The sequence below is a fragment of the Alosa sapidissima genome, chromosome 5, assembly GCF_018492685.1.
Source record: "Alosa sapidissima isolate fAloSap1 chromosome 5, fAloSap1.pri, whole genome shotgun sequence".
Classification (NCBI taxonomy): Eukaryota; Metazoa; Chordata; class Actinopteri; order Clupeiformes; family Clupeidae; genus Alosa; species Alosa sapidissima.
The window spans coordinates 18,912,494-18,924,140 of record NC_055961.1 but is presented as its reverse complement, the minus strand read 5'-3'; the positions used below and the strand labels follow the sequence as shown (position 1 = coordinate 18,924,140).

At 43.9% G+C, this 11,647-nt stretch overlaps 1 protein-coding gene across 2 annotated transcripts in view; it reads left to right on the top strand.

The window, feature by feature from the left end:
• The first annotated feature begins 452 nt into the window (after positions 1-452).
• LOC121709727 (CUE domain-containing protein 1-like) overlaps positions 453-11,647 on the top strand; it is an 18,980-nt gene continuing 7,785 nt past the window's right edge. For both annotated transcript variants that reach the window (XR_006032019.1, XM_042093331.1), the window contains exons 1-5: positions 453-693; positions 863-1,000; positions 9,035-9,661; positions 10,302-10,432; positions 11,078-11,204. Coding sequence is in view for 1 of the 2 variants with exons in the window: in XM_042093331.1 (XP_041949265.1) it covers positions 9,350-9,661; positions 10,302-10,432; positions 11,078-11,204 (570 nt within the window). In the remaining variant the exon portion in view is untranslated. The remainder of the gene's footprint in view (positions 694-862; positions 1,001-9,034; positions 9,662-10,301; positions 10,433-11,077; positions 11,205-11,647) is intronic.

Here is an 11,647-nt window from a genome sequence, read left to right as displayed (position 1 = left end):
TTCAGCAATGGAGTATGTGTATTTGGTGAAACTGATTGGTTATTGATCTTATCTCTAATTGTTTGACATACAATCATAATACTGACATACAATCATACTGTTGAAAATAATAAAATAACTGTTTTGTGAACTTTATTCAACATAGCCAGTGATTTAGGCAATATTTATGGTGTTAATTATAGTGAAATATACAATTTCATAAAAATAGGGTTAAAACAGGTAAAAAAAAAATGGAGACATAATTTTTCTCCATGTTCAATGACCTCTAAAGACAGTCCAACCACTCTCCAAAAATTAACATTTCAATCCCACAGAAACCACATAGGCCCCCTGACTATTTTGCGCTCCAACTGCATTCCAAGTAGACTACCCAACATCTAGGCATCAGAGCAGTAGCGTATTTTCTCCGCTAGGATGCTCTCGGATTCTAGTGAATGAACTGAACGAACGCACAGTAGCGCTGGTAGTTGCTGTGGGTACGGAAATGTGTCATCCGCGGGCAGCCTCAAGCAAGCGCCAGCCGAATCGAGGCAGACGCGCTCTGAGAACTTGAGGTTTGCGGTGTAGTAGCCTGTGATGCGATCATACAGCCCGCTCATGTAGGAGCTACGTCAGCGCCAACACTACCACATAGTTACGTTTAAATGGAGCAGCGAGTCCTTGGTTTAGCGCATTGGTACGGATGTTCACATGGTAAGGGATATGTATGTTGTTTTGAAGCCTATGTAACGGCAATCATGGATATAGGAGAATGCATGTTTTGCTCATGTCGTGAGACTCCTCTGCATGTAACAGGAATTTGATTTGACTTGTGCGGGTAGCCTACACGGATAAACTAATCAAGCCATCTTGCTGATCACAGGGTGAGATGCGAAGCGGTGAGTGACTGAAATTATCTGCAGGATTGTCCAGACCAAAGGCCTGCAATAACCCGACAGATGATCAACGATGTGACCGATATACACTACCTTACCACAACCTACGCGATTTCTTGCACCAGGTAGGTGTTCGGTTTGGTTCCGTTGGCTGTTTTCTTAACTCGACACAACTGAATACTGCGTAGGCTACAGTTAGGTTTATAGCCTACTACTACAAATATGAAACACAATGCATTTGCATTATGCACACAAGGATAAGTAGCCATCCGAGAGGTAGCCTGAGTGACTTTTCTTTTTGCAAAGTTAAATGAGTATTGTAAATGAGTAGAATTTACTGTTGATTCACTTATTTACAGGCCCAAACACAAATAATAATAAAAGCAAAGTTTCTGCAGTTCCAAATATCTTTTACTTATTCTAACCTAGTCTCTCTCTTATTATACGTGACATATGATATTCTTATGATAAATGACTTGCTTCATAAGGGCCCATAGAGAGTATTAGTTATGATTCATCTCAGATAAGGCTGTCTTCATTAAATAGGCATATACTAAACACATACAAGACAACATTGTTGCTTGTTATTAGGTTATGGAACATTGGCATACATTGATTGGAGCTTTACCAGTGTTATGCACCGGCCTGTGGAAAAGTGGCAAACGGCTACTATGTTACAGTAGGCTACCAGTGATTGCTCTACCAGCAGGCCAGCTGTATTATTCCTGCTGAAGTTTCATGAAGTGAGGAACTGGAGTTGGTTGCTTTCGAAGGAAATCGATCAGCCATTAATGAAATGCTGGCCCTGGCTGCAACCTGAGCAACCCTAGCCTGGACTGAAAACCACACGGGACACAAAATACTTTCGTGGTACACAATATAGGACGGCACCATTGGAAAGACAAAGGCAAAACTTTCACCTAGACATTAAATGTATAGATTTGTCAAACATAAATCCTTTGCTTAAGATCGCTATATATCATGTGCCATTAGTACAATGTAGGCTAATACTTCATGGTATTAGGGTTACTAACTTGTAATAGTGCGCTTGAGAATTGTTATTCATGATATTTAGTGGTACAAACTTAGATAACTCAGGTAAAAAAGGCTACCTGGAGGTCTTTTGTGTTCAAATCAAAACTATCATTCAGTCAGAGGTCCATCTCATGGTTGGCCCCCTTCCTGTCATGGGGCTCAGCTGACAGCATGGGGCAGGTACATGCTTTTTTTTTTTGAGAGCACAGAAAAGGACGTTGGTCACATAAAGAGTAGTCTTTTGTCCCAGGGGAACTGGAATTCTGGAAAAAAAATTAACTGAAAAATGCTGAGTTTGGTTGTCCTGGAGTGCTAATAAACAAAGATAAATTTGGAAAGCTGTGCATAATTGACTTGTGAAAAATGTGACATAATTGAATAACTTTCAATAAGACTAGGCTATACTCTAATGGATATCACCTCTGTCAATGCTAATTTCTCTGTGTGTACTGGAATTCTAATGGCAAACTAATATAGGCTGCAGTCCTCTGGCTTTGCACTAATGACACTACAGACTCATGTAGGCTGTAGTCCTCTGGCTTTGCTTTCCTGCACTGCCCTGCAGCAAAACTGCTATTGGTTTATTTTCTTCTATTTGGTTTTCCAAAAAGACATTCCTTCAAAGTAAATATGATCCAAATATTAAATATTAATTGATCCAAATATTACATTTCATCTGCAGCATATGGGCTGTTTTGAACTGCAGCAGCAGCATTAAGAAGTACTTCTTCTGAGTATCTTGGCTCCACTAGGATGAGATTTTTGGGCATTGGAAGTCTCAGACATGGTCCTGTCACTGGAGTGGATAGCAGCTCTAAACAAATTGAGTTCCTAAGGCACATGAAATTAATCATTGCAGTAGTACTCCAACCGTTCAGTCAAAGGTCCGTGTCGCGGTATGGCACCTTCCTGTCTGTTTTTTGGAGAGCAATGACAAGGACTTTGGTCACAAGAGCGGGGAACTAGCGGAACATCCTCATCTTGCTTCAGATAGCATTACTGTGTGTGTACTGAGTATAACTTGTGTGTTCATGACAGTCTTCTTGTTGTTTCCTAGTCATGTAGGGTCTGTTTTCCATAGATGCATTAAACCTACTCCAGGACTGAAAAAAAAACTTTTTACATTAAAACAGCTTTTAGGCTTAATCCATGTCAAAACTGTTCCGTAGTGTGAATCATTAAATGATTAAATGAGTGGAGCACTCTAGAATCTTTGGTTTAGAGTGGCGCACTCTAGAATCTTTGGTTTAGAGTGGCGCACTCTAGAATCTTTGGTTTAGACTGGCGCACTCTAGAATCTTTGGATTAGAGCGGAACCAGAGCCCTAGAGATAAGCAGAGCCCATAGACGATATAGAACTATATATACAGTCTATAGCAGAGCCAAGCGGAGCTAGTAATCAAGGATCTTTGGCCATACCTTTATAGACCCTTTCAACAATAAAAACAAAAACAATGCTTGAACGTTCTATTTGGTTCCCAATCGACTTCCTCTGCATTAAGATAACATATGGAATGTTAAAACGGAAACCTTGTGGGGTTGAACTATGATGCTGATAATGGAACTCTCTTGAAAGGGTCTGGAGCAAAGATTCTAGAGCGCTACGCGCTCTGAGCAGAGCACTCTAGAATCTTTGGTGTGAGCAGTATGGTCAGAGAGGGTTAAAGCGGAGCTAGTAATCAAGGATCTTTGGTATGGTTGTCCAGACTCTGTGTTATCCAATCTGTGTGTCCGTCCCGGTCTTGCTGTAGTAAAGTGGTCTCCTAATGTAGTGTTTTTGTGTCAGCAGTGGTAACTGCCAGCCTGGGTCAATCTTGTGTGTTGGTTCACACATGCTGAGGTTGTCAAACACTGTCTGTGGCATCAGCTCTCACTGCCCCCCCAGGCCAGGCCAAGACTGGACTCCTGACAGATTCAACAGACACACACACACACACACAATTAATTTGGGGACCACTGTTTTAAACAAAAAAAAAAACACGTATAGGAGGAGGCACCTTTAACATAGAAGTGGATCTCAGGAGAGATTGACCTTCAGACGCCTGCAGCGGGCAGTGAGGTTTTCCCCTGACCCACTCATTGATTATGGCTGATGCTACGTGACGTGATGACCAGGGCCTTGCTCTGCATGTTGTCCAATCTACAAGCACCCAGCGGGTGTCCTTCAGGCTCCTGGTGTGGTGGAGTGGGCAGCTCCGGATGTGATCCCGGCCCTCTGACCCCGGGCCCTGGAGAGGCCGGATGTCCACCCTGTGGATTCGGGGGCCAAAGATAGCCGGTGTGTGGGAGGCGTCCATTAATATGTAGGGCCGGTGATGACGACTAGGTAGCCCTCCGCAGGGTGAGAGACGTAAGAATGGCTCTCAGGGGATTGATTTTCTGTAATGGCATGTGTGTGTGTGTGTGTGTGTGTGTGTGTGTGTGTGTGTGTGTGTGTGTGTGTGTGTGTGTGTGAGAGAGAGAGTGTGTGTGTGTGTGTGAGAGAGAGAGAAAGAGAGAATGTGTGTGTGTGTGTGTGTGTGGGGGGGGGGGGGGTGACTGCTTTGTCAGCAATCAGCTAAAACTGTAGCTGGATTTGTGTGTGTGATGTTTTGATGCTAGAGGACAACAGTGAACAGATGTGATTTCATCAGCATGGTCCTCAACACTGTGATACTGAGAAGAAGAAATACTGAGAAGACCCCCATCACAGTAAGTCAAATCAATGGACATTTGATTTGATTTCTCTGCTCTATTGGGCAGTATTATAATACACGATACACAACGACGCTGAGATTTAAACTTTAAAAGTATTCCAGTTTCAAGTGTCTGGTGGTCTCATTTGTGGGTTAATTAATTTGGGAATTAATTTGGAAAGACTCTTCTGATAATGATTGACTCATATGATTAGGGAAGAGGGTTGAGTGTGGAATTCTGGGAGGATTATCTGAGTCCTACTTTTCTTTTCCCAACATAATGAATGATATTAAAATGATAGAGACTGGATTCACTATTTTTGTATTGATAGCATCCTTTTTTTGTGTTCCTGAGGGAAGTTAGATTACACAGTTAGATTACACACATCCTCATCAGGTACACGAGGAGTACACTACCACATCAGTGGCTTCCTTGTTTGATCTAATTAGTTTGACTTTGATTTAATTATGTTGTACAACAGTAACACAATAATGGAGTGTCATTAGTACATACTGTCATTAATATGATGCAGATTTGTCACTCGTTGATATTCATGATAAATCATGTACAAAGTACAAGTACAAAGCCCTATAATTGATAAATACTAATATTTAATTGAAATGTTAGATTGGTTAATTTATGTGCTACTGAATGAACATTTATAGGAAAGTATTATTTAAAAGTGTGAAAAGCATTGAAGAGATTGAGGGCCAATTGAGGTCGAAAGAGCGCGGCATAATACCTTACGCCTTTGTTATAAACTGTATTTACATTAATAATAGCCTAGATAATGTTCAAGAGTGATACAACAGACTTCTGTGTACACCTCCATGAAAAAAATGGTCTTAAACCAACTCTCAGTGCCGATTGCTGTTGTTGGACCTGTAACCAGGGGTGTAGTGGTAAAATAAGAGGGGGGTAAACTATTAATTCTGATCACGGTGAGGTGGACCGCGCCATGTGGTATCAGATTTTTAAAAAAGGCATTCAGAACATGTTTGGTGATGGTGGAGGTTATTGTCCAATGTTTCTAACAATCAGTGGTATTAAATGGTTCCTAGAGAGTTGATGAGTGTACATATTGTGAATGTGGATAATACAGTGTGAGTTTTGAATATTAAAAGTTGCAATTGTTGAATAAACTCGTTTGAGAGGTGGATAAACTCTATTTCTGAAATGTCAGAGGTAAATAAACTGCGTTTACTTGCGTTTAGCCTCCACTACATCCCTGCCTGTAACAGTATCGATGATGAATTCCTTCTGCAGTTTTTATGTGTGTGATTATGAGTCATTTCTTAAACCAAAACAATAACACAGGCCGATTCGATCTCACGCTGGGATGATGAGGTATAGCACTTGGAGACTGGCTCGTAAAAAGTCCATTTCCTCCCAGGCTGCGGTGTGTTGTGGTGACAGGGAGAGTATGGACGGGCAGAGATGAAGAGGACTCAGAGGCACTGTAAACACTTTACCGAGTGTAAACACACACAGATGCACCCTGTAAACACGCTGAGTGTGCCACTGAAGCTGCAAACAGGATACACACACAGATACATGCACACACACACACACAGAGGCCTCTTTTATATGGGTGGCAACCCGAACTGGAGAGATGCACTCCTGCCTGCGGGACCTAATTTAAATTATGGGAAGAGTGCAAAGTCTGCAGTCCGAATAAAACTAATTTAATAACTTGGCAAAGTGTAGATTTAATGCTATAAGCAATATAAATGCAAACCCCATGTGGGTTAACTCGGTGCTCTTACACCCCACACAACAGCTTTAGTTCATGCGTGACACACTTTGCTTGTTGACTTGACTTCACCTGACTTTGTACTTTTCCTGCCGTTCAACTCAGGGCCCTACAAGACCCCCTTAATTTGCTAATGCATCATTCTCTACTGTCACTGAGTAAGATGTCACATCAAGATATCACGTATCAAGTTCAGCCTCTCCTGCTTTGAGTTACTAAAATTATGACAGATTAGATTATCCCAATGTGCATGCAGGGGCGTTGTCCAAGCCAATATTTTGCATGGGCACAATTAAAACAGGGGGGAGGGTCTTAAATTGGGCCCATTTAAAGGATTATTTTGGAAGGATTATTTTCAAATGTAAAAATGTTTAGATATTAAATATCAGGGTGACTACCTACTTAGCTTCAATGGGCTGAAGGCCACTACGTGCGTGGACATGTCACGTTGCCATGGCTACATAGTATTGGTCGATGTAGCATTAATGAACTATCAATAAACTACCTAAGGTCTCCTCTGCACTAGCTTGAATGCTATTCCCCATTTTGTCACTTTGGATAAAAGCATCTGCTACAAATGACCAAATGAATGAATAAATAAGAAATCCAGGGACTTTGAATAACCAGGACAGTGACCACGATGAATGTCATGTTTTTGTGGTTTCGTACCCTGCCCATGTCTTGATTCCACACCACGACACCAGCATCCTCCTTGGACTCCCGAAACGCCACGTTGCACACCGACCCACACACACGCCCGCCCACACACACACACACTCCCTGCAGTCTGCTCCTCGGGCTGTAGGCAGATGGGCCAACTACAAACTGTAAGACAGACCGTTAATCATGCCACCACATGCCCTCCAAACGGGACACATATGCCACGCTTGGCTGCGGAGAGCATAGAAGCCTTTATTTAGTGTGAAGCCAGTGAACTGGGTGAAGTAAGATTTCGTCATCCATCCTGCTGCGTCCAGTCTGTTCCTGGGCTGTTTTTAACGGTGTGTGTAAGAGTGGGCGGGACGTGTGAGGAAGTGGGCTTACCTGAGCAATAAACAAGTGCTCCAGCTGGGCCATATTTTGGGAGGAATTAGAAGGAATTGTGTGTGTGAGCGTGTGTGTGTCTGTGTGTGTGAGCATGTGTATGTGTGTGAGTGTGTCTGTGTGTGTGTGAGTGTGTCTGTGTGTGTGTGTGTGTATGTGTGTGTGTGTGTGTGTGTGTGTGTGTGTGTGAGCGTGTTTGTGTGTTTATGTTTGTGTGTGCTTTTTTGTGTGCTGCTCTCTCTGCTTGCCTTGACCATGGCAGGTCTGAAAGGAGATGGGTCACATGTTGCTGTTGCTGTTGCTGTTGTTGTTGTTGTTGTTGTTGTTGGCATTGGCATGTTACCAGAATGCCCGTGCGCGAGAGGCACAGGTTTCACATCAACTTTAGTTTGGATTAATAAATTGGGTTAGGTATCTGCCAGGATGTGTCATGATCTTGTGATTTCTGTCTCAAATCAAAACAGCCGTGTTTTCACAACAGGTACTGTACGTTCATTAGTTCATTAGTGTTTTCACAACAGGTACTGTACGTTCATTAGTTTGTTATATATATATATATATATATATATATATATATATACCCCAGGCTTGTAGATGTAGATATATTATATATAACACATACTCTATACAGAAATATTTGAATGCTATAATGCACACACACACATATAGCAATGTGTCTGTGTGTGGATATACCGGTATACATTTTTTCCGTTTCTTATTTTAAATGCATGATATGGCCTCTGAAAATGGCATTATTAACATTCTAATGGTTATGTTCAAATGTAAAGTAGCTGTGTTTTATTCAGGCCTGCTGTGCGATCTGTAGCGCTGTACAGTATGGCAGCATCTGCTCTATTGTGGGAAGAATAGAGTCTCCTAGTCTCCAGGCTCCTAAGCTGCAGGGTTAGTTACACCACCTGCTGTTTGTGTCCCGCACACTAGTCATCTGAATGCTTCATCTGGTGTCTTCACAAACACCTAATCTCAAACTATATAAGCCTTAATCTGACACACTGGCTAATTCCATTCCCCAATTTACATACAAAAGTAGCAAGACATGCGTGGGCTGATGGTTGAGATGCTGATGATTTTAGTGTGTGCGCGTGTGTGTGTGTGTGCGTGTGTGTGCGCGTGTGTGTAACCTACTTAAGGGCACTGTGGGTCATGTGGTCTTTGGTGTGGACTGACGCCACCACAGTGCCTGCGGGTATATGCCACGTTGCCATGGAAACGCAGACGCCCTAGGAAGTGAAGCCAAGGGAGATCAGGACTTAACTCAAACAGACAGCCGCTCACTGCACCCCCTCTGAGCCTCACACACACACACACACACACACACACACATACATACATATACATGCGCTTACTCATGCGCGCGCACACACACACACATGCTTGGACATGCACACACACACATACACACAAACACACTCACAAACACATATACACAGACATACACATGTACACAAACTGAAAATATGTAAATAGGTTCTAATTAACCCCATGTGAATAAAGTTGCATTAGAAGATGAGTGCAATACAGAGTGTTTTTGATTTAGTCTTCTGAGGCTGTACTGACTCACCTTCCTGATAGAAGACTTCACCTCTGATCAACTGTTCTCCTGTCTGATCTTCTGCTATTGTGTTTGCAGGTCCTGAAGAGTGGTGCGTTGGTCGCCCAGAGTTTAATGCACCCCAAACTTCATCCTCTGGCCTCGAGGACGACGACTGGTGGCTGTCTGCCTCTTTGTGTGCCCAAGTAGTGCCCACCTGCACGCCGCACGCTTCAGGTGCCATGCAGGCATAACGGGTGCTGAGCAGGGCACCCAAGGTCATCGGGAGGAGTGAAGGGCAGTGAGAGCGGGCACTGCAGTAGCGGGCACCCAGGACAGGACACAGGACCTATCTGTCTCTGGGCACAGGACTCGGGTACGGGCACAGAGGGGTGGGCACAGACTTCGTGGACGATGACCAGCCTTTTCCACCGCACCATCTCCAGGTCGCATGGCGCAAGCTCTCCCCGCACGGGCAGTGGCAACAGCAACAGCAGCAGCAGCGCCCCTAGCAGGCCGCAGCGGGTAGTGCACCGGCTGGAGTTCAACCAGGCCATGGGCGACTTCCGGACCATGTTCCCCGGTGTGGAGCGGCAGGTGATCGAGTGCGTGCTGTGGGCCAACAACGGCGTGGTGGAGGCCACCATAGAGCAGCTGCTGCAGATGAGCCTGGACGGTCAGGGCACCGACGACAGCTCCGACTCAGAGGACAGCATTCCGCCAGAGGTGAGCCAGAGCTGGCACAGAACTGGACCGACAGATGTAATACTTTACTAATGTGTGATGGTTGACAGGAACTTCAACCAACTTTTTAAAAGTTAGGATATACTTAAAACCTCCATTAATATCAGTGTAATTATGTTTTTATGACACTTCAGTATTCACAGTGCTCTTTATCCTTTTAATATTTGATGCTTCACAGAAATGGTTCCCTAAACTTCCCCCAATATCAGTGCAATTATGTTTTTATTGCACTGCAGTTCTCTTTCTGGTCTGTATCATATGAATATTTGATGCGGCGCAGGAGTAGGTCTTGGTGGTGTTTCCCAGACTGCCGCTGTCTGTGGGCCAGAGCTGGCTGTGATATGGCCCAGACGTGGGGGTCCACTTTCCAAAAGTGTTATTATATTGTGCAGCAGCCAGCCATCAATGAACGATAGATAGGGAGAGTAATTTTGAACTCTCTCTTTCTCTTTCTCTGTTCCTCTCTCTCTCTCTCTCTGTGGTGTAAACACAGTGAAATATAGTCTATGGCTTGGTCAGAGCTGTGATATGGGGAGCATACTCACACACACACATACACACACAAATATATTCCACACTCTGTGCTGTGTGTGAGTATTGAATGTCTTTCATGTCTCCCCAGATCCTGGAGCGAACCCTAGAGCCAGATAGCTCAGATGAGGAGCCCCCGCCTGTCTACGCCCCTCCCTCCTACGACATGCACATCTACGACAGGAAGTACCCTGCTGACGTCCCCAACACGCCCCCACCCAGGTCAGACACAGCTAGCAGGTGTCCATTCATTCCAATAAAGCCACTGATTGATTGATTGATTGAATCAAAAAAGGTTCTCTGTGGTTGATGAATGGGGAGAAATCAAGTAACTGGTTCAAGAACCATTATTAACTATTGAAGCACTGCAGTTGCAGTGTCCTATTATACATACAACATGCAAATGCATTAGACCCCTTGATTTTAACATGATGTTGAAATGGGCTCACAGACCATGATATCTACTGATGCTGTAAAAAAGGCCCTTGCACTTCGGATAGACAGGTTTGTTATGGTTTATGATCCTGCTCCAGCTTTATGTGACAACAAAGGCAAAAGCAAGCTCAAAGAAAGCTTATTTAGTCTCCCCTATGGCCCCACCTAGTGGTCCAAGAACGTTACTGCAACTAGCAAACACAGTTGTCTACTAATGGGACAATGGAACAACTTCAAACAGAATCACACTTGAATCAAACAGAGAATAACAACACAAAATGTAAAAATTGAAGACAATAAATTGGTGTAAAATTGTTATGTGATTAAAAAAAAACATAGAAAGAAATATAGAAATAGACTTTCTGTCAGATGGTTCACTCCGTGGTATCGTGTGTGTGTGACCTTGTCATCCTCTGCCCACCTCTGTGCCAGGTTTGATGCCCATCCCCCACCCGGGCACCAGCCCGGGAGTGGCTACAGGAATTGGAACCCGCCGTTGCTAGGCAACCTCCCGGACGACTTCCTGCGGATTCTGCCCCAGCAGCGTGACAGTCTGCAGGTGAATTTATGGCTCAGCTCATCAGGCCAGCGCCAGCCCACCGGGCAGCTGCACTGCGGAGCCATAAACCACACGCCGGGACGGAGACGGAGCAGGAGCACACACACACAGAGACAGAGCTAACACACACATACACATACACACACACACACACACAGAGACAGAGCTAACACACACATACACATACACACACACACACACACAGAGACAGAGCTAACACACACATACACATACACACACACACACACACACAGAGACAGAGCTAACACACACATACACATACACACACACACACACACAGAGACAGAGCTAACATACACATACACACACACACACACACAGAGACAGAGCTAACACACACATACACATACACACACACACACACACACACAGAGACAGAGCTAACACACACATACACATACACACACACACACACAGACACA